The sequence below is a fragment of the Mesocricetus auratus genome, unplaced genomic scaffold, assembly GCF_017639785.1.
Source record: "Mesocricetus auratus isolate SY011 unplaced genomic scaffold, BCM_Maur_2.0 Super-Scaffold_100004, whole genome shotgun sequence".
In the NCBI taxonomy this organism is placed as follows: domain Eukaryota; kingdom Metazoa; phylum Chordata; class Mammalia; order Rodentia; family Cricetidae; genus Mesocricetus; species Mesocricetus auratus.
The window spans coordinates 116,584,963-116,608,578 of NW_024429189.1; the positions used below are offsets into that span (position 1 = coordinate 116,584,963).

Genomic DNA, 23,616 nt, shown 5'->3' on the forward strand with positions numbered 1-23,616 from the left:
CACACATCATCTAGAACAGTTAAACCCCAAGTGTATGAGAAGACATGGAGGATCCAGAAGTCTTGTGAACTGATATGGGATTGTGAACTGGAAACTTATCAAATGATATGCCCATTTTAGTTATAAACATTAACTAAGATAACAATGTGTGCTCATCAAAAGATCTGTGTAAAATGTTCATAACAACCTAGTTTATAGCAGAAAAAGAAAAGAAAAAACACATGGATAAACAAATCATGGTTGATCTTTTTCTCATACAATGGACTACTACCCAGCAATTAAAAGGAGCCAACTATTTCTTTCTTTTTAGGTATGTGTCCATCCATGCATGCGTGTACACGTGTGTTTATGGATGTACTCACCTGTGGGTGTACAAGTAGACATCAAAAGCCAATGCCAGACGTCTTCCTCCATCCCTTGTCTACCTTACTTTTTGACACAGATCTCTAGTTGAACCTGGAGCTGGCTATGTTGGCAAGGCTTGCTGGCCAGTGAGTCCCCAGACCCCACCTCTCCCTGCTTGCCAGTCCTGGAGCTACAGATGTGCACACCTCCACTTGGCTTTTACATGGGTTCTAGGGAGCTCACCTCAGGTTCTCATGATCTCTCAGTAGGCACTTGGCCCACTGGTCCATCACCCCAAGGCCCCAAAGGTATCACATATACAACATGACTCAAAATAATTATTTTGAATGAACAAATCCGGGCCCCCCAGAATGTACACGGCAGGATTACATTCACAGGAACTTCTGAAAACACCAGTGATGGGAAGCAGGAAGGCTGCTGCACAGGCTTGAAGGGACGAGTCTAGAGAACAACACATTACAAGAGGCAAGAGGAAACTTCTGGGGATGAGACAGGTGATCACTGTCTTAATCACGAGTGTGGTTTGCCAAAATGACCTAACTGTGTACTTTAAATACATGCTGCTCACTATTTACAGACTGTATTTCACTCAAGCTAGGAGGTGGCAAGGGTAGGAGAAATTGGAGGAGGAGGAATAGTGGCGGGCAGGAGGAGACTTAGGAACACACACAACACACACATGCCACATATGCACTCACTGAGGATGAAGCTGCCTCTGGGGTGGCCTCAAAACCATTTCATCTGACAGAGATGCCAAGGCTGCGTGTCATTCCCTCAGCATTTCCTTAGAGTACTTCCCGTGTGCCGCACTCATGCCAGGCACAGCATTTCCTGCGGATACTCTTGCCCCCGGGGATCCATCCACACAGCCATGGTGCATCTTCCCCAAATCTAACGGAAACAGACACATGCTCCAACCACTCCATCTGGATTCCATTCCTAGGCTCCATCGAAGCTCTTCTTGGATGGTATTTTATAACCTTGCTAAGTCTTGGAAGAAAACCTTCAATTACCTCATGTCTGTAGCAGAATTCTGTCTTTTATGATTGCTAAACAGACATTCAAGCTGAACCCCGAGTGACTTCTAATAATCGGCTAATGGGAATCAAGTCTTCACAGAATCGCAGAAGTTCATGCAGAAAAGGACCCAAAGCCCATCGTCCAGATTGTCTCTGAATGATGGCTTCTCTGAGTGGCCTTTATGCTAAATGACCACTTGGTTCTGCTGGCACCCAGCCTGTTTAAACCCCTGAGGTGAGGAGCAAGCTCACTACCAAATGAAGAGACATGAGAAGCAAGAGTTACAAACTTTTTACTGGAATTTATTAGGCATCTACTATGGACTGAACTCTGTAGTAGCACAAATGGAGATCCCAATCTAGTTTAATTTCACTCCAATTTTGCTCCTCTGAGACTAAATTTAATTACATTGACCAGTTAACAAGGAGGTAACAAGACCAGACAAATTAAGTGGCTTGTTTTCAGTAGAGGCTTAAAGGGTTGACTAGGAGACTATTGGTGCTTTCCATGCCCATGGCTCAGAGAGTAGGGCAAAAGGCCCAACACAGCCTCAACCTGAGCCCTCCTCTCAATGCGATGGCTGATCTTTGGAACCCTTATAATACCACCTCCTCTCATTCCTAAGCCACCCAGAAGCCAATATGCCCTCAACCTTGGAGCTCCCCAAAGAGCACCTTTTACTTGGAGGTAGCAAGGGGTCATCCCACCTCTAACCACACAGAACCTAACATGATGGAGAAGGGCATGGGTTCTAGGGAGCTGTGGGGTTTGGAGGAGGATTCCTAAAAGACAGCATTTGAACTGGGCCTTGAATGCATCAGTAGCAGGAGTAAAGTTACATAAAGAGAAACCAGGTAGGAAAAATAATAGAGGTGGGGAGGAGTACAGAGAGGAGACTGCCTATCAAGTCCAGGGTCACTTAGAGGCTTTTCTGGGGTCACACGCTATCAGGAGTCCTTCCTTAGCTCTTAGCTTGCCCTGGCCATGCCCATACTTTGAAGAGCTGGGGTGAGAGCTGAGGAGTAGGAATGGATGTGCATGGGTCTCCCCTGAGAACAGAACGAATAGGAGAACAAGCAAAAGGAAAATGGGGGTGAGAACAGCTGTTTGGAGAGGCAGCCTCCATATGGCATTGTAGGATCCTGGACCAGTTGCTTAAATTTCTGTAACTCAGCATCCCTATGGAGAAAAATGCTGTCCCTGGTGGGCTCTCAGGAGGGGGCTGTAAGGTCCCACATACCTGGGCCTGCGTGGGTAGTAGCGTTCCTTGTCACTTGGGGGCTTTGATAAGAGTAGAGGGGCTAAGGCCCCGGTGAGGAAGATGATGGGAGGCAGCTCTGGGGGGCTACCTGCTGCACCCTGGGCCTTTTTCACATAGGGCATCAAGATAGCACCCCATCTGTCCTCTGGAAGGAACAAATGGTCCTTCTCTGATAGATGAGAATGTGGCCAAGGGTGGGTTCACACGATGTATCTGAAGTCCCAGGCTAACAAATAGCAGATCTGGAAGTGAGCCACACCTGACTCTGAAGCCAGTGCTCACCCTGAACAGTGAGAAGCTCCAGAGCCAGGATCACTTTAGAGGACAGACCCAAGGCCCTTCCCCACAGGCTCAGGACCCCAAAAGTGAGGGAGGTGGCCTCTGTCACACGCCTGTGTCACTGCAGAGGTGATGTTCAGCAGGCCTCTCTCACACTTAGCTCAGTGTCTAAAATCTGTCACTTCCGAAAGGGAAGGCAGTGTGTGTGTGTGTGTGTGTGTGAGAGAGAGAGAGACAGAGACAGAGACAGAGACAGAGACACACCAAACTGGTTTCCCCGTGAAGCTTTGGGGCAGACCTAGGATTTCCAGCGCTTCCATTGTCAGAGGGAACAGAGATGTGCCCTTTGCCCTTTGCACCAAGTTGGGGATCATTTGCTTTACAGTCCTTCTTTCCTACAGCCCTGACTCTGCCAGAATTTTGTGTCCTCTCCCTCCAGGAAGCCTTTCTTGAAACCAGCTTATGGCTGTCCTTTGGAAATGTGGGTGGTGCTTACTGCTTGTACCACTGTGTCCTGTCCTGGAATTCCAGACCCTCTGCACTGCAGGACAAGTCACACGCAGCTGCCACTCATTGCCATGCCATGTCTGGTGCTCCTTAGGACATCCTGGCCTATGAGAGGAAGCCCGGTGCCAGAAGCTAGCTATGAAGACAGTTTTGTCTTTTCAGTAGATTTCTTTTTAGTAATGCAGAGCTGTATGCAGATGCTCACAGAGGTCAGAGGAGTTGGACCCCGGAGACAGTTACAGGCAGTTGTGAGCCTCCAGATGTGGGTGCTAGGAACCGAACTTGAGTCCTCTCAAAGAGCAGCACCTGCTCCTAATCGCACAGTCTTCTCCCCAGTCCCAAATGTGCCATTATTGGGGGATGGCTATTGCTAGATGGTTATGTCTGAGAACCTGCCCTGGTCTGTGCTATAATTTGCTTTCCTTGATGGTACTCAGCAAGTGCTGGGGCTAGGGCTTGCCTTCAGTGGTGTGTAGGCTGCCTCCTATGCCTGGGCTTTGAATACTGCAGAGGATCCCCCTTTGCCCCTGCAGAGTGCTATTCTGTCTCTACAGTGTAGGAAGGCAGGAGGTCTGAGCTCTGACCCTGTCACTATGGGTAAAAATCCTGGGTCAGCTCTTCTCTCTAGGACTCCCAGTTCTGTAAACCACGGCAACGTGCTTATCCATCAAGTAGTAGCCTTAGTCCCTGGGTTATCAAAAGCCGTTATTCAGAGGCAGTTTAGCAGGAGAACACAGCCTCCATGCTGAAACTGTGTGGGTTCTGTTATATGGCAGGCACGTAACCTTGAGCAATTGCTTCCCCCCTCAGAGTCCTGGTGCTTTCCTCTATAAAGTGTGGATTCCAACCTACAACAAGGGGCTCAGTTGGTGTTTTGGGGGGAAGGGAGAGGTGGGCACTGAAAATTGGGTCCAGATTCAGTGCTCCTGAGTCCTTGGGCAGCTTGGCTGCTTCACTTTCTTCCTGCCAGTCTGTATTTTGCCTGTATTCTGGGCCTGCCTAATCTCCCGACGGTGACATGGCTACTTCGCTGAGTGTCAGACATGGTACTGAGTGTCAGGCAGATTCCATGTCCTGTACAAGCTTGCATTCTGGTGGCCGCTACCTATGTTCAAAAGGCAGAGGCCAGTGATGGCCGTTAGTATTTCTGTATAGCAGGCTCTGTATATCATCCATCCAAACATCTTCAGCCAGGCTAGAAAGTTCCCCGAAGGCAGGCAGCACACTTAGACCTGAGACAGACACTCTGTACAATGGATGTAAATGAATAGATGTATCTTTGCCTCCCCTGACATGTACAGAATGGAGTCTTATCACATTAGGTTACTTGATGAATATTTGATTAACTAGGGCCACAAGAATGCAAACTGCTATCAGTGGCTTTGTCTGAACTTGGAAGGCCCCGAATCCGTGCTTGTGGGGTTCTTCCTGCTAATTATAAGTTCCTCAGAGGCCCTTCTTTTAGAACACTCTAGGCTTCTTCTGTGACCAGCGCTCACTTTCCCCGTGTGGCCCTGTGACAGAGCAGCACACAGACTGTCCACCTGCTGGTGAGGTCACATTCCACTAAGCAGAGGACAGCAGACCTCAACTTCCAAAGACAGAAACTGCTCCACCAGGGGCCTTTCCTCATATTTCAAAGTTGAAAGGACCCTGAAGTTGGCACAAGACACCCCCAAGACTAAGTTCTCAGCACAAAGGAGATTTATTTGCCCCAGAAGGACAGAGGACAGGGAATAAGAGACAAAGACAGGAGACAGGGGATGAAGGAGAAGGAGATGGGAGCCAGGGAAGGGGGAATATTTTTCCTAGAGGGACAAAGGACTGCCTCTGGATAGAGAGGAGACAGAAGTGGCCTATAGGCAAATGATGGCTTATAAAGGGAAAAAGAGGAACCCTGTGTTAGGATGAGTTGGTTTGTTTTGATTGGGCATGCTAAGTAAGGCAGCCAAAAGGGGGCTTTTGATTGCTGGACTTCAATACTTTGATAGCTAGACCTTGGTAGTCAGTCTCAGGAAGAGGAAGTGGCCAAACAAGGGAATGGACCTTGGAGATTAGTTTTAGGAATTAATCTAATGGCTTTTAGCAAGGCAAGGGAAATGAGGTGGGGGGAGGGCAAGGCCTGGCAGGGCCATGTTTGTCATGCTCGGTCCCACTAGAGCCCCTTTAAAGGCGGCTGTATCAGCCTTCACAGGCCACTCAATAAGACCCCCTACTAAGGCTGCCAACCAAACTTTTGGAGCCTCCATGGTAGGAAGCCTGGCCAGTTTCAAGCGGGTACAGAGATGCCACAGGCCTCAGTCCCCAGACAGTCCTGGCTGCGCTTCTGAGAGTGAAGGGTACAACTAGCAACTAGGGCTTTGGAGATCGGGGTGGGGATAGAACTAATAAGTGCAGGCTGCCAAAGCCAGGCAAACTCCCAGCCTTGCAGAATGGGCCTGCCCTGGCCTGTGTCTGCCAGACCATTTCATTCTCTGTAGGCCAGCCAGCAACTGCTGAGAGGGCTGTGTGCCTCACACCGAAAACCTGCATCGGACGGAGGTCACCAACGACCTGACACACACATAGTTCAATATGTGCACTGGAAATATCGTGTCTCGGGTCCCGTCTTTAAAGCTGAGCATCATATCATCACGACAGTTATCCAGGCTCACACACCAGCAGATCTGAGAAGACTGGGCTGGCACACTTGCAGCCCAGAGTGGCAGGGCAGAGAGCGACTGCCTCCTTCCACAGAGCACTTGGAGCTGCCGACAGCCCAGTCGGCCTGCTTTGCCTTCACAGAGAACTGCAACTGAGGCACCTTGCTTTCGGCTTCTTTTTTGGTGAACAAACCAAATGATCTCAGCAAACAGAGAACGTTATCCCCATTTCACAGGACAAGGAAACAGACTTTGGAGGGGTGAAGATTAAAATTCAAGCAGCCTGACTCCAGCCAACAACACAAGGATACTTGACTGGGGTAAACTAACCCAAAAGTGGGCAGTGAGTTAGGGCTTTTAAATATATTCTTATGGCGGCTTGAGAGATGGCTCAGTGGTTAAGAGCACTGGTTGCTTTCAAAGGATCCATGTTTGATTACCTAAACCCACATGGTGGCTCACAACCAGCTGTAACTCCAGTTTCAGGGGATCTAATGCTCTTCTTGCTTCTATGGACACCAGGTGTGCACATGGTACACACAGGTTAAAACATCCATACAAAAATAAGATAATTATAAAATGTATCATCATCATCATCATCTGTGGTGCTGAGGAAGGACTCCAGGGATTTGTGCATGGCAGGCAAGAGCTCTATCTCTGAGCTATGCCCCCAGTCTACAGTGAGTGTTTGTTTTAGAAGGCAAATGTACTCTGTTTGTGCAGTACCTTTCTGCGATTGGAGCCTGCAGGTGTTCAGGGGCTCTTCTCTTACGATATCGTAGCAAACAGAACTCTGAGATTCCCTTCAGTGTCCTTAGTTGGCAAAATAAAAAGCTGGCCAAGCTGTACCAGACTCCCAAAGGTGCAGACCTCTGTGAACTCAAGTCCTTGCTACACAGCCAGCCTGTCCCCACATGACAGCAGGCTCCTGTCCCCTCCTCCTGATCCAAACCGAACACACAGGGACCCATCTATCCAGATCTGTAGCATTCTATCTTTCAAGAGGTGGCTTTCAATGGAGCCATTCCCAAACAACATCCCTCCAGCAAAGTCACAGAGTGCTTGTTCCTGCCTCTTGTTACATTTTCTGAATCTTCAAGTTACAGACACCCGCTTCCTACCCACCCCCCAAGTGGACACAGGAGAAAACATCTGCGAAGTCCTTAGCCCATCAGAGCTTGAAGGACCCTCATCCATTGCCACCTCTTACTCTGAAGGTGCAAAGAGGACAGCAGGGGGCAGGGACAGCCTCAGCCCTCTCATGCTGGCTCTTTCCACTGCCTCCCAGACACTCCTTTAGGGTTGGCTCAGCGCCTCAGTTCAGAGGACAGTGCTGGGCATGTGACAAACACTTCATAAATATCCATCCATTAAAAGATGTAGAGCAGCCTGGAACACAGACTTCCCTCCGCTAGGGCGATTGGCTCAGTGTTCCCAGCACTGAGCACCAGCTGCCCACCCCTAGGGCCTGAGTGGCCTAGACCCAGAAAGAGCCCAGATGACTCCGAAATGCAGTTCCTATTGGACGGTTCTGGCCCCTCCCTTTTGAGAAACCTTTAGCAATGACTCCACTTCTCAGGGTGATTGGTTGTTCTTCATGGATTAGAGGCTGAGGACAAGCTTCTGAAACTTCCGGGTTGTCAGGGGTACCCGACAGACTTTGTAACAACACAGAGAAGTCACATTTCTGCAGAGCATGGCGGCACACACCCATAATCGCAGTACTTGGGAGGCAAAGGATCACGAATTCAAGGTCAGCTTGAGACCCCGTCTCAAAAAAACAAAAAACAAGCTTAGCAGATCTTGCGTCTAGAAGCCTCTAAGGACAGTAAAGTGTCTGATTCACCTGAGACAACCTGTATAATTCAACTGAAACAGTATCACAGAGTGATCGTAGGTGGTCCCTCAGACTCTGTTGCTACCTTCTAAGCTGCTGGGTGAAGAACTCACAGGCCTTAACACTGGAGCTCGGAAGAGACTTATCATTATTCCCAAATTCAGCACAGGACAAAAAGATGCCAATGGCATCAGCTCTCTGGGTCTTCTTGACTCACTGGGCAGGAAGCACCACCTCCCACTCTTTCTCTACCCCCACCCCCGATTATAACGTGTGTCGGTGTGCCTCCTAGACAGCTTCTCATATCTGCACACTGGGCTTCCTGAAACTCATGATTGGCTCCTGCTTGTTCCCATACCCATGCAGTTGGCCCAGAGCCTAGCTAACGAATGATAACAAACACTAAGCCCTGTTCAAAAGGCCCGGGAACCCCTCCACCCTGTGCTGGAATAGGGTCATGTTTAGAATTTTAGAGCCAGCCAGTGCATTCAGTCTGTTTGAGCAGTAGGGACGCTGACTCTCAGAGGGAGACTGGCATACCCAAGGTGACCCAGTCTAAGGCAGGGCTCAGATAAACCACTCCTTGACGTCCCCCTCCCCAAGCCAATTCCCAGCTCCATATTCTCCAGGGTCTGTAGTATGTCAGTTGTCCAGCTCTGGGCAACACCCTCAGCCTGTCTGCTGGGCAAAATGATGGATGTAGTCTGCATATTAGGATGGTCTGAGGAGTAAATCATTGAAGCCATGTTAAACTAGCACATAGGGAGCACTCTAAAAGCACATTTGTCATGACTGTCTTTCAGACCTAGGCATTCTCCTTGAGAAGGGGGAACCCTCCATCCATCAGCTAAGCAGAGCTCATGGCAAGAGCTCTGCAGCCCTGACTCATACTCTTCAGTTCAGCCCAGCATGTCCTCTGCAGCAGTCATTCGGGGAGATGCCTGATCGGCCCTCATCCTTCCCAGCTTTCCTGGCTCTAACTCTGCGCGTGCGCGAGCACACACACACACACACACACACACACACACACGTGTGCGCACACGAGCCACACACATGCAAGGTACCGGATATATGAAAGGGTGGTGCTTCTGAGCCAGATAGATCACCTCTTTCCCCTGGGAATCCCTGCTCTCCTTAAGCCCCAGCCTCCTCCCTTCCTAATAGGTACAATTGTTATAATGATCACCTACAGTGCTCTGGCATTCCATATATGGCATTAGAAATAATAAATAACCATCCATATTTTTATTTTTTAAAGTCTTCTTAACAAAATTTCAGAGCCAGGCAGAGCTCCAGGGACCATCTAGTCCAGTCTCCCCAGTATACAGATGGAGATGAGGACACACTAAAGAACTACGCCAAGGTCACACACAGAGGTGGCACTGAGGCGGCAGTTGAATGGTGTCTGGAACCTGGGTCTTCTGGCCTTCTACTGCTTTCTTTCTTAGCTTGATCAGTTCTTCTGTGCAGCCCTCTCCCCCTCACCCAGCAATGGCTGGAATCACTCTCCTCAATCCCCTTCAGAGCCGTGTCTCACTACCCAGGGCCATCCGGACCTGACTGTCAACCTTGAGTTCCCAGGCACATCTGGCCCCTTTGTCCCTAACGAGGAGCCTAGAAGTGCTGTTAGCCACAGACGATGACAAAAATGAATATTGGTAATCTCAATATAATGGCAACCAACATCTGTGCAGTGCCCGAGCCTTGCAAGCCAACTCACCACAGTTCTTTCCCATTACAGCTGGTTTGGAAGTATCACCCTCTCAGATGTATTTAGCTCAACACATATTAAGCACCTACTTTATGCCTTGTCACGGGTCAGAGGCTGAAGACAGAGAAGCAAGGCCTGGGCCTCTGACAGGAGGAGCTCATGGTCCAGCAGGGATTTAGGTGGGTGGGCGGTGCATCACACTTTCTTTTGACCTAACTGGTGCTGCAGCAAAAGCTCCGCCCCACCCTGTTGGGAACATCCTTTATGCTGCTGCCAAAAGGCAAAAGGCATCTGGAATAAACCAGAACTAGACACGATGGATGGTAGGCTGAAAATGACAGCAAGGAGGAACTAGAGGCTGGGAAGTGTGGGCACCCAGAACTTGGTCCTTGCTTCAGTGCCGTTGGAGATTCCAGGAAAGGCAAGGGTTGATGTGAGATCTGCAAGCCTGGCTCCTGTTCCCGGCCAGCACTCAACACTCAGGTGCTTCTGTTCTCTGAGTGATGCCACCCCTGGATGCCAGGTCTTCCAAGCCCGTGACTGGGTAATACGTGCCTGCAGGCAACCAACCATCATTTGCTAGAACCAGTGCAGCTTTTGGGTTGGAAATGTTTGCATCTCCTGGTTGCGGCCCATTAACACCCCCTGCCACCCCCACAGAGACTCCTTCTACAGGGTGTGGAAGAGTCTGGTAGGGCAGAGGAGAACTCCTTGTTCTCCTAATTGATCTCCAAATTCTCAACACTTGAGGACCTACTGTGTCAGTCAAGCTGGCACTGCCTCAAGAGTTCCCATGTGACTCTCAGGACAACCTTCAGAAGCAGGTACCCTTCTCCCCAGGTTTACAAACGAGGAAATAAAGGCTCAGGGAAGGTAAGTCACTTGTCAGTGCAGGGATGTCACCATAGAATCCACTGATGCCTCCATACTGTAAGGCCCACAAGGTCAACATTTCACTTGAGAAGTCCAGAGTTAAAGTGATTAACCAAGGGACCCCAACTATTTCAAGGTCTAAACTTAAATTGTTTTAATAGATGAGACTACAGAGTTAGCGAAGCCAAGCTCAAGTGGTATACTGAAATTGTACAGACCATCCAGCTGAACTCCCACACTGAACAAACAAGCAGACAGACACCCGCACCCCAAAAATAGTAAGATGGCTACTTGGGGCCAACCAGCAAGTTAAGGCCCAGAACCTCAGTCTCTGGCATTTGCTTAGACCCTTCGACTTGCAGAGGCCAGCATTTCCTGGGAAACTCCTGCAGCTCAGCCAGGCCTACACCCCAGATGGGCAAGGAAACCGGCAGTATGTGGCCAGCCTTCCCACCCCTGCAGAGCTGATGCCCGGGGACTGGAGGACTTTTCAGGCTGGCAGGTGTCGCAAGCCCTCTGGCTCCCCGCTAGGGAGTGGAAAGAGAAAACAGCATATACCGCGGAAGCTCCAGGGAGACTGAGGCAAATGATCCCACTCTAGGGATCATGGGAAATTCTGCCAGATCTACTGCAGAGCTCTGATGTTTCTCAGCGGGCAAGATAGGAAGGAAGCAGTCATAGACACTTGACCTTGGGGTGGGTGTGCGGTTCCAAAGAGAAGCTCACATGTTTGCGGAATGCCAGAAGAGGAAAACAAATAGGAAGGCGAAGTGTTAGTTCCCCAAAACCCACCTACTAGATGTCAAGGAAGACCTTGGGCGTCTTCCCTACGGAAACCAGCATCCCCTAATTAGTAAATTTCACGCAAGCAAACGAGAGGAGTGCTTAGGAGGATGCAGGAGGATGGAGGGAGGGTAGGAATGAGTCACGATTAATCCCCTCCTCTGCTGGTGCCCCTACAGGATTGCGCCGCAGCAAGTGGTCTCAAGCCGCCCCTGGTGGCCACGGAGCCGCGCAGGCCCCCTCCCGTTCCACCGCGGCCTCCTCACCTGGGTCCACTCGCCCTCCGCAGTCCCGCCGCCGGCTCTCACGACTCCCGCGCGGCTTGGCGTAGCGCCTCTGCAGTCGCTGCAGCAGCTGCCTGGCGGTGATCAGCAACCTGCGGCGGTGGGGAAGAGAGAGACAGGGGCGGGTGAGCGCGGGTGGCCGCAGCCCGCAAGCTCCGAGGACTCGCTGCCCGCCACGGGCTAGGGCAGCTCCTGTGCTTGGCCGGCGCCCCGCACCCCCGCACTTGCACTCCTGGGTGCGGCGGGCGCGGCTGGGCGATGGGCCCGGAGGTCCCCGGGGTCCTTGTCATCACCTGCGAAGGCTTCCATGGTTTAGGCTGCCCCAGAAGGGCAGACGGGTTGCTCCCCGGAGCCCCAGCTGGAGGTGGCTAGCCGGGTGCTTGCTGGGGCTGGGGCTGCCGGGAGGGAGAAGTGGAGGGCGGGGAGGAGAGGTGGATGGGGGGGGGGGGGATGAGCCAGTAGGCAGCTCGCCTGCAGCTGCGTAAGCCGCTCGTCTTTACTTTCCTTCTTAAAGAGATAGTTGGTCTCGCCCCGAGAGCCCTGCAGCCAGGACAACCGCAGGGCGGCAGAGGGTCCTTTATTACCCACAACAAGCTGTTGCACAGAGCTGGAGGATAGGGAAGGGGTACAAAGGGCTTGCCATGTGACCCTAGGAAGGTCCCTCACTTTCTGGGCCTCAGTGTCCTCACACCAGTCTCACTCTTTGACACACAGACATCTCACATGAGGTAGTATTACCTGGACACATTTCAGAACATTTTGGACTCCCCCTAAATCAACTTGTGAATGCCAGAGTTATTTAACGGAACAGCGCTTGGCTTTCTAAATAAATGATAATAGGAATCTTAAGTACCCGAGGGCACTTAAGAAACGATATTATTTGCAGCATTAAAATAGTAAGCTGGAAAGATGGGAAATATAAGGGATAGAAGCTAAGTGATCAAAACCCAAGATCCTTGTTGTTCTGCCTGGCATCACAGGGGCCCAGGGGCCCATAGAGTCGGGAAACTGCATTTTGACGGTCCATTTCCAGCCCGGCCATATCTGACTGTGTTAACTTGCTGGCCTGGCTTCATGCCTGCTCCACTGGGTGAATGGGGAGGGTTCTTTCTTCTTGAACCGAACCCATGCCTTTGCTCACAGACTGCTGGAATTTTCTCTACCATCTTGCCACACGCCCTTACTCTACCAACTCTCTGGTGTCTTCTCAAGTGATGCCCATCACTCATTTCGCTCTCAGCTGATTGTTCCTTGCTGGGCCTCCACACCCAGGCCTTTGTTTGCTGTTTCGTGGGTTCGGAACACCGGGACTCCCAGTTTGCTCCTTGGCTTCTCCAAGTCTCTACTCGGACAGCACTGCTTCAGGGAGGACCTCTGGCAACTTGCCTGGATTTAGATCACCTAAGGAACGTGTTTGACTATGATTGTGAGGGTGTTTCCAGACGGAATTAGCTAAGGATGGCCCACTTCGGATGTGGGCTAGGGTCCCAGCTGAATAAAAAGGGAAAAGAGAAAAAGCACTTTCAGTAGGAGAGTTCATCTTTTTGCTTCCTGACTGGAGACATCCATTTTCTGCCATGTTGTCTCTTTCACGATGGACTATATGTCCCTCAAACCACTGCCAAAATAAATTCTTCCTTCCTTAAGCTGTCTTCGGTCAGATAGTTGGTCACAGTACTGAGAAAAGTAATATACCTTCCTGGATCAACCTATAAAACACAGACTTCCTCTTCCCTCGTTCACTTTTTCTTACCGTGTACACACTGGCGCATGTGTGTGCATGGCTCTCTGTGTGTGTGTGTGTGTGTGTGTGTGTGTGTGTGTGCGTGTGTGTGTGTGTGTAGATCAGAGGTCTTTTTTTCTTTTTGAACCACTCTCCACCTTTGTGGAGATGGTCACTCAGCAGGCCTGCCTGGAGCTCACTGACTCAGTTAGACTAGTTCTGTCCTGTCTGCTTCTTGCATGGGTGCTCAGGTCCTCATATTTGCTGGCAAGCACTTCAGTGGCTGAGCCATCTCCCCAGAACCTCCCTCCATGCACGTGTGTTCTTTTAGCTGTATTTAGTTATCTGTAACAGAAAAAGACAGTCTGTTTACTACTTGTTTAGATTACTGCCTCCATTAGAACGTACACATAATGAGGTAAAGAACTTTTTCCTCTTGCTATATCCCTAGTGCCTAGAACAGAATCTGACACATGGCAGGTGGTCAATAAATACTGGTTGAGACTGAGAGCAAAGCCGAACTTGGTGCCTTCTACTCTCTACCTAAGCTGAGTTTTCCAACCGAATTTGCAAAGCAACTTCACTGATTTACATTAAATACTGCAGTACTGGACTGTTGTTCCAAAAGTAGCTTTGTGAATAGACGTAATGTTGATAAAGAAATCATTATTTTAGTTTTCCTATTCCTTATGAAGTCAAATCTTTCCCTATAGTTCATATTTATAGTAAATCTTTTATCTTTTCCTTTTCTTTCTTTCTTTTTAGAAATAAATGCCTATTTGGGAGTATTGTTATGCTGAATTTTCCTGTCTACTTACCATCATTATATATTCGTTTTGGAAATTCACAAAAGAATGGTTGTAGCAAGAATAATACATTGCAGTTGAAAAGGTCATGGGAAATGTCTAAAAAGAAAATCTAGTGCTACTCTCTAGAACTAACTGATGACGTTTCATCTATCTTAATGACTATCTAAATTAAACAAGTGGCTTTTTCATACTTAAAGTAAAACAAAAGAACACCATGTAATCATTGCATGTTTATGGGGGGAAAAATTCTGAGATTGTCATCTATCCCCATAGTTTCTTTCCTGTTGTTCTCCCCCCCTACCTTGGTACTTAGAAGACTACATTTCCCAGAAGTCTTCACTAGCAATGTCCCCAAAGCAAAAGAGCTCTTCCGCCCACCCTACTCTCATCTGGAATGGTGTCAGCCAGTAAAGAATTCTCCTGAGCCTCAGAAAGCAGGTAATTGAGAAGAGAATCTGTGTTTAGTTATAATGTAAATTGCAACAAATGAGGATTATAAACATAAAATGAGATAAAATTATTCCAAAGAAATCAGTAATTTTGTTTTGTACTAATTAGGAAATATTTAAATTTCTTTTCAGTTTCAAAAGCAACTTTCATTCCAGTTCTGGGTAAGCACCCTGCTCTCTGAATGCAGCAATAAAATCGGAACAAAATACATACACATGGAAGCTATGTGAGGTTGCTTAAGGGAAGCCACCAGCAGGGCTAACTGAAGAAGGCCAGCGGGGTGGTAGCATGGCAGGGATTTAGCATTTTTGTTTCCTTGGATATCTTCCACCCTGGTCTCAAGACAACAAACCCTATAGCTGGGGACCAGCAGTAGCCCCTCTGCTGTGCCTTGAGATTCCGGAAATGAGTCGTCTGATGCACAGGATGAGTGGGAGAAGTGACTTCTCTTTTCAGATCTTTCTCCATTTTCTCATAACTCAGTTCTTAGACAAACCTGCCATGGCCTTTGTAACAGCAGGAATCTACAGGTGGCTAAACCTCAAGGAAAGAGAATTTACTCCAACAGAGTGGGCGTGGCCCTGCAGGAGGTGAGCACTTTCGGGCTTTTGTCTCTTAGCAGTCTTACCCTTAGCTCTGGATGCAGGTGCATATGCGGGAAGCTGACAGCCGGCTTGAAAGAATAGTCAACCAGACTGTAATACCTAGCAAACCTACCTTTTAAGAATGAAAGTAAAACAAGGACATTCTGAGAGACAGGAAAGTTAAAAGCACCACTGGTGGCCTTGCTGTTAAGAACTGGCTGCTCTTCCAGAGGACCTGGATTTAATTTCCAGCAACCATATGGTGGCTCAGGACTGTAACTGCAGTTCCAGGGGATCGGACACCCTCCCCTCACACAGATGTACATGCAGGAGAAACACCAATACACATAAGATTAAATTAAGTAAATAAAAAAATAGCAAGAAAAAAAAAAAGAACTGAAGACAGTTCTTTAGACAAAAGGTACAGGAGGAAACGCATTATGAAGCAAGGGCAACGGGAATGTTAGCTTTCCAAGCAAATCTAGTAGACCACTGTAGTAGGTTTTGTTTGTTTTGTTTTTCGAGACAGGGTTTCTCTGTGTAGTTTTGGAGCCTATCCTGGCATTCACTCTGTAGACCAGGCTGGTCTCAAACTCACAGAGACTCGCCTGCCTCTGCCTCCCAAATGCTGGGATTAAAGGTGTGAGCCACCGACGCTCAGCCTAGTTTTTTTTTTTTTAAATAAACTCTTTGCTCTTTAGGGGCCCATCATCCAGTTCCCAAATAAATACACAGATATTTATTCTTACTTATGAATTCCTAGCCTTGGCTTGGCTTATTTTTTTTGGCAGCTTTTCTTAAATTATCCCATTGCCTATTGCCTTTGGGCTTTTACCATTCTCTACTCTCACTCTTCTTACTCAATGGCTAGCTGTGTGGCCAGGTGGTTGGCCCCTCTCTTCCTGTTCTTTCTCCTCCCTTTTCTCTCTTATTTATTCTCTCTTCTGCCTATCTGTTGGCCGTTAAGATCTTTATTAGGCCAATCAAGTATTGTTTTTTTTAATGGAGTGAACGAGTCTTTTATTAAAGGCACAGTTACTGGGAGGAGGCCATGATGCTGGACACACTGTCAAAGTTGATCTTCTCCACGATGTTCTTGGGCTTTATGCTCTCTTCCTGGCTGCAGATGAAGACCTGCCCTGAGCTCTCAGCGCTCCAGCCATACTTGCTCATCCACACCTTGAGCTGGTTGTCAGTCAGATCGCCAAGCATCTCAGCAAGCAGCCAGCAGTCAATGCGCTGGTATGTGATGCCCACCACATGGCAGATAAATTTTTGGACAGAGTCTTCAAAGACAGTTATACCTTCCAGGAGACCCATGTTTTCATCCAGGGCTTGCCAGAAGGCTTGAAAGAGGCAGGTCTCCAGCAGGTCCCCGAGGTACAAGATCTGTCTGATGGGCCGCTCTTCTTGATGTGCCTGGTCGATCATACATTTGCACAGAGTGAAGTCAGTGTGGGGCAGGTTGGGGAGGGCTTTCAGCAGAATCTGGGCAGTAACTGTGTTTTAGATAGGTAAAGTAACACGGCTTTGTAGAGTTAAACAAATGCAACATAAAAGAATGTAACACATCTTTGCATCATTAAACAAATACTCTACAGCACAAAAGAATGTAACCATCTTAAACTAATATTCTGTCACGTCTGCTGCGTGGCCTGTGTCCGAGAAAGTGCGGAGGGTGTCGGGGATTGACAACACAGAGACTCGTTCAACGATATAAAGAGAACTTTAAACAGGCTCCAAAAAGGTTCAAGAAAACCTCCTAAGAAAAGCTCCCACCAGAGAAGCTTCTGCTCTCTCCTCTCCCCTGGCTGGTTCTGCTCTGACACCAGAGGTGGATGTGTGTGGGTTTTTGAAGGTGCGGTTAGTCTCTGGACAAGGTCGAGGTCAGGGCGGTTTCCGTGGGAAGGCCTTTCCCAGGAACTTATTGCATCATTTTTAGTAAACATGTTTTTACTAAACATTGTCTTACAGCTGCCTACTCCCAGGCAGAAGGGGAAGTGGCCAGGAACCTATTGTATCATTTTTAGTAAACATGTTTTTACTAAACATTGTCTTACAGCTGCCTACTCCCAGGCAGAAGGGGAAGTGGGTCTCTGCTCAAGGTCTGGTGTTCCCACAATTCACCCCTTTTTATTTTCAAATGAGGCACTCCTGGCTTAGGTCAAGTAGGGTCACCCTCCCTTTCCCGTCTTTGGGGGACCTTGAACCCCTGTTTTAGGTGGGAGGGGTCTTCCCCACAGGTTGCCCGTCATCGGAGATACCCCAACCTTAAATCATCTGTAACCAACCTTCATGGCTATCGGGATTGCCATGGGCTAAGCTAAGAATACTTGGTTACGGATTTCTTGCCTCTGGAACAAGGCACGTTTGAGCTTGGCATAAAGCCAGAATGCCTACTGCCACTGCCACCATTTCCAGGACCCCCATTGACATAGCGCCTCTCCATCACCATACCCATCACCAGATCTGGGCCATAACATTCTACCAGCCTTCATCTGTTACAAGGGTAACATGCACGTGATTTACATTCTGTTACAATTTGATAAAGTTTACAATCGTTTCAAGATCTGCTCAGGAAAGCATTTAGAAAGTGCACTTGCACAGATACATTGGGCACAATCATTGATGTTACACATGTAGCATTATGAAAAAATATGAACAATAGTTGTCGCATTAGGACAAGTTGTATTTCTCCAAAAAAATACACTGGCCTAGTCGTGATTCTAGAAACAGGAACCATCAAGTCTGATATTTCAAGTGACCATGTCCTGTTCAAATACTGAAAAGAGGCTTTTGCCACTCATCATAGTCCATACCAATGTCCAAATGCTTTAAATGGGTCCTTTTTTCTCTGTTGGCTTCATGATGAAAACTCATGGGTCCGGAAGGTTGATGCAGCAGGTCTGTTGAGAAACTGGAAATCTCGAACCGACTGTTTTCTTTCTTTCTTGGGCTCTAGATTCGATGACATCAAGAATCAGGAACACTGATTTAGGAGATCTCACTCAAACTGGCTTAGGTAGGCTCCCATGGTCTCAGGTCCAGTTTTTCTCTGCTCCATGCATCTCACTAAATGTTCTGACAGTTGCCGAAGCTTTATTCTTTTCCTGCAAGAAAACACAAACATGCCCTCGACCCCAAATTAGGGTCTTCTCCACTGTCTAGTGTATGGATGTCTCCATTTGACCTGAGCAATGGTTGCTCAAGTTCCATCATGCCAGAATCTGTCTGAAGCTCACTGGCATTCACATTATAAAATTTTTAAATGAGGAGTGTATTATTTGATGAGTCATGTGGGGACTGGGGGCATTATTCCCCCTTTTTATTTTCTAAAAAAATTTTCTTTTTGAACTGTTGAAGCTGGACCATAACAGTAGAAGGATTTGTCTACCCTCCTTGGTTAACTATCTAGGTAAATTGGGCTTACTAAATAACTTTTGAAAATTATTTGAAGTCTGTGAGCAGTCTTTCCCAATCTAACCTGTAGAACTCTCACTAGCTGACAAGGCCTCATTTGTATCTTAAATTTTTTTGTTAAAACATTAATAGACTGGCTGGATGTTTCTTTTGGCTATATTTAACGTAATCTAGGTAGCTTTTTAACTATTTTTGAAGGGATTTAAGTATCCTTTTAATCATATAAGCAGTTCACACTCACACATTCGCAATCACATTTTATACATACCGGTGTGGCCACACCATACATTTAGAACATACATGCATCTTTTAGTCATCCTTTTTCCCTAGGTCATGATTAGTCTGTTGCAATGAAGCTTCCTTACTTGAAATCTATGTAAAAGAACAACTCCAGCCAATCCTTGAACTAAGAGGTTAAAAAGTCCTGTATGTTTTTTATCATTTCTCCATTTGAGCTACAGTCATGGGGTACAGCCGTACCTACTCCTTGTAACTCTGTAGATGCAAGGTGGAGAGGCCAGGCTTTTGGCCAAAAGTTTTTTAGAGATGACTCACAAAATAGAACTTAAATATAAACAAAATTTTCCATTCCATATACCTTTGTCTTTTTTTTTCTTTTACTTAATACCAGTACCTCCTTTATTAACCATTACCAATTTTTAATTTACTCACTTTTAATCCATCCTCCAACTGAGGGTGATCTCTCAGGTTCCCCTTTCTTTCCTGACCTTGGTGTCAGGTGAAGGCCTGGAGATTTAATCCAATCCACCCTCTAACTTAGGGTGATCTCTCAGGTTCCCCTTTCTTTCCTGACCTTGGTGTCAGGCGAAGGCCTGGAGATTTAATCCGGTACCCCTAGCTTGGTACCCCTTTTTAACACATCCGCATAGCCTTACTGGCCAGCCTTTTAGATCTCTCAGGTTTCCTCAAAAATGACCAAAACCCTTCCTATCCCCTGGGGCCCTGGTCTCCAAAGGGAGGGATGCCACAGGGCAAACCTCTCCCTGTTCTAGTTTACCTAGTTCCCTCCCCGGGCTCCAGCCCCTCCCTTGCATCATCTGGGGGCCCCTGCTTTTGGACTTGGGTGTCTGAGTGGTGAGGACCACTCCCATTTCTTGCATGAGGTCCCGTCCCCAGAGGTTAACAGGGAGGCCAGATAAAACATATGGCTGGAAAAGCCCTGTGTGGCCTTCAGAGTCTTGCCACTTTAAGATTCTGAGGCTTTTTTGGGGCACAGCCTGTCCTATTCCCTGGAGGGTCACTGTCCCTTCCTCTTTCGGCCAGGCGGGGGGCCAGAATTTATCTGAGAGGACAGAGAAATCTGCCCCAGAATCTAAGACGCCCCTAAAGGACTTTCCTTCTATCTTTAATGTAAGCTGGGGGTGGTTCTCCATAGTGGCTACCCAAAATGCTGCCGGGCCGGTACTTCCAAAACCTTGGTTGCCCCTTTTCTCTTTAATTTTTCTGGCCTCACAAGGAGCTGTAGGGAGAAGGAGTATCTGAGCAATCCGTTCTCCTGCAGGGATGGCAACAACCCCACTGCCCACTGATGTCATTATTTTAATCTCCCCCTCACTATCCTGGTCTATAACACCGGGGTGTACCTGGATGCCTCGAAGAATAGTACTGGACCGTCCCAAGAGTATTCCGACCATGCCTGGGGGCAATGGCCCATGCACCCCAGTAGGGAGGGCCTGGATCCCCATTTCCGGTGTTAGGATTGCCCGGGCAGAGGGAGCGAGGTCCAATCCTGCACTCCCCGAGGTGGCTCTAAGGAGGTCTGAGATATGAAGGGGTTGCTCTGGGGGAGAAAATGAGTCCTGCCACTGCCCAGAGCAGGGGTCATTGCCCCGTACACATTGGTTTTGGGGCCCTGGGGCGGGGCCCTCCTCCCGTTTCCCTGATTATTATTAACAGAAAGGAAATTTCCCTCCCTGTCAGTTTTAGAGTAGCAGTTATTGGCCCAATGATATCCCCTTCGACAACAGGGGCATAAACCAGGTCTCTTGAGACCCGTAGTACTATTTTGAGGGCACTCTCTACGGAAGTGTCCCTCCCTACCGCAGCTAAAACATGTTTTTCTCCTTCCCAGAGTAGGTCTTTCTTTCCCCACTTGGGGCCGAATAGCAGCAGCTAACACTTGGCCCTGGATGAAGTTCCCATCAATGTCCCTACAGATCCGGATATAGTCATTTAGACTTTTATTGCGATAGGGGCGAAGGGCTTCCTTACAATATTTATTTGCATTTTCAAATGCCATCTGCTTTATGACTGGCATCGCAGGCCCAATGCCCCCAAATATTCTTTCTGCTACCTGACTGAGACGGTCTACGAAGTCTTGAAAAGGTTTAGAAGGTCCTTGAAGGATTTTGGACAGATGATCCCCTCCTTCCTTGGAAGGCAATGCTTTCCAAGCCCCTTGGGCTGCTGCTGTCACTTGGGCATAGACTGCGATGTCATATTGCATTTGTTGCTGAATGGTGGCGTATTGACCACTCCCGGTAAGCATCTCCACATTTCTCTGGGGCTGTCCGGCCTGTGCATTTCTTTGGGCTGTCTGGCTGTATCTTTCCTGAAACTCACCTCTCCAAATCAAATAATCTCCCCCCGACAGAGCTGCTCTGCAAAGCTGCTGCCAATCGCCAGGTGTCAAATTAAGAGATGCAAAAGATTCCATTAAGGAAAGTGTAAAGGGAGCCTGTGCTCCATAATTTAAAGTTGCCTCTTTAAGTTGTTTTATATCCTTAAAATTTAAAGGGTTATGATGCCGAATGACCTGTCCAGAATTGTTTGGATCTGGAACTTCCATTACTGGGGCCACCACCGGGCAGCATTGGACCCCTCCTCTGGGTCTTCCCTCCAGGTCTGAGAAGGACTGGGTTATCTCATAGGAGGAGTCCCTTTTTTCAGAGTATGGGGAAGGGTTTCTCTCCCTGTCCTGTCTTTCCTTAATTAGAATCTTTTTTAGTTCTTTTTTAAGGGCTGCGATCTCAGCAAGTAACCATTTCTTTTCAGACTGTGACGAGTCTGAGTCTGAGCTACTTCCATTTTCTAGGTCTGATAGAGAAGGATATAACCGATTCTGACCGGAGTCCTTCTCTTTGGGTCGCGCCCGGAGATGTCTACCCGTTTTTTTGTTGTTACTAAGAGACTCCTCCTCATCCTCACTAACAATGGAGCCTCTAGTTTTAGTCACGGTCTCTTCATCATCACTCTTTGCCCCTTAACTCAAGGAGGCTTGAGTCTCAGTCTCTTGTAACTCTAAAAAAGCCTCTTTTGTGTCCTGAACTACCTGGCGGTGACGAACCTTATCTGTCAAAAGTGCTCCCCTCACTAATCTCCATAAGGAGAATGTCGTAGGGGGCAAGGACTCAGATCCCTCTTTTCGTAAAAGTCTATGAAGATCACGGCGAACCTCCTCCCAATCTGGAATATTTAAGCTTCCCCAGTAATGAACCATGGACTGGCTCTGTTCGATCGATTTTAGAAAGCCTTCTAGGGTTTTAGACTTGACTGCAGTCCCATGTTCTTTAAGTAACTTTTTTAGTTGATACTGTAATGATTCTAGCTTCCCGGAACTATTCCCCATAGTTTCTTAACCCCGTCCACTTACCTCGCTTTCACGATCTCAGTGGGACCTCCAATTGTCACGTCTGCTGCGTGGCCTGTGTCCGAGAAAGTGCGGAGGGTGTCGGGGATTGACAACACAGAGACTCGTTCAACGATATAAAGAGAACTTTAAACAGGCTCCAAAAAGGTTCAAGAAAACCTCCTAAGAAAAGCTCCCACCAGAGAAGCTTCTGCTCTCTCCTCTCCCCTGGCTGGTTCTGCTCTGACACCAGAGGTGGATGTGTGTGGGTTTTTGAAGGTGCGGTTAGTCTCTGGACAAGGTCGAGGTCAGGGCAGTTTCCGTGGGAAGGCCTTTCCCAGGAACTTATTGTATCATTTTTAGTAAACATGTTTTTACTAAACATTGTCTTACAGCTGCCTACTCCCAGGCAAAAGGGGAAGTGGGTCTCTGCTCAAGGTCTGGTGTTCCCACATATTCCACCACAGACCACCCTTTCTCTTCTCAATCTTTACAATGCTGTGTCATTTGTGAAGGCTGACAGCAACATTATGTCTGCCTGATGAGATTTTTGTTACCATGCATTACTGCAATCTAATACAGCTCCATCCATGTTTGCTACACTTCCAAGGAGGAGGAAACACTTCCCCTTGTCATGGGTTATATGTGGTGAATCAAAAGGCAAACAGAATTTTTAGAAGTTTACAAGATTTATTTTAATCCAAATCCTTGAAACTTGCTTTAGTCAGGATGGAAGAATCTTGGAGTGCCTAGAACTCCTGCATCCAAAGACCCCAGGGCCACAAGAACTGGAACTAGAGACACATTTTGAGATGGACCCTGGCCCTGACGTGGAAACTTGCAAGTCCCTGGCTGCCAGATTGGATCTGAAGGAGGAGGGAGTTGAGACTTGTTTCATCCAGCACAGATGTGGAGCAGGAGGGACCATGGGCAGCCCAAGCAACCTCATATTCTGTCAATGCCGTGGCACCTGCTGCTGCCATTCTGAACGCTCTCGGGTCAGGCTCCCTTCCACCAACCACAAGAAGTCCTTGCTAAGAGATTTATAGCCTGAGGTGAGCAGGACAGCCCGGGCCATCTTCAGAGCCCTTGGCCTCCTAGGACTACCAAGCTCCCCACAATGTTGGAAGCATTCCAGAGACTTTGAGTCTCTGTTTCAACATCTCTGTACCAAGATGCATATGACCTGGCAGACAATGAACCAAGCCCCAAGGATTTTTACTCTAATGAGAGCGCATCTAATATGCCCCTTAGGGCAGTGGTTCTCAATCCCTGGGTTGTGACCTTGTCACAGGGGTCACATATAAGATGTCCTGCATATCAGATTTTTACAGTTTGTAACAGTAGCAAAATTACAGTTATGAAGTAATAATGAAGGAATTTTATGGCTGGGGGTAACCACAACATGAGGAACTGTGTTAAAGGGTCGAAGCATTAGAAACGTTGAGAACCACTGCCTTCAGGCCTCATCTAAAGGG

General features: G+C 48.0%; 2 protein-coding genes across 11 annotated transcripts in view; both read right to left on the reverse strand.

The window, feature by feature from the left end:
- The window catches only part of Snph (syntaphilin), a 42,536-nt gene extending 30,538 nt beyond the window's left edge, over positions 1-11,998 (reverse strand). For 8 of the 10 annotated variants that reach the window (XM_013115219.3, XM_021228668.1, XM_040746472.1 and 5 more), the window contains exon 1: positions 11,546-11,655. The gene's annotated coding sequence lies outside the window, so the exon portion shown is untranslated. Of the gene's footprint in view, positions 1-11,545; positions 11,656-11,856 lie in introns of those variants that run through there. The other 2 variants (XM_040746467.1, XM_013115220.3) reach the window with 2 other exon arrangements.
- Positions 11,999-16,132: 4,134 nt separating this feature from the next.
- LOC101827586 (eukaryotic translation initiation factor 3 subunit K) lies at positions 16,133-16,652 on the reverse strand. The gene has a single exon (XM_005072593.4). It carries the CDS (start codon positions 16,558-16,560, stop codon positions 16,165-16,167), a length of 396 nt encoding a protein of 131 aa, XP_005072650.2. The 5' UTR covers positions 16,561-16,652; the 3' UTR covers positions 16,133-16,164.
- Between the last annotated feature and the right edge of the window lie 6,964 nt (positions 16,653-23,616).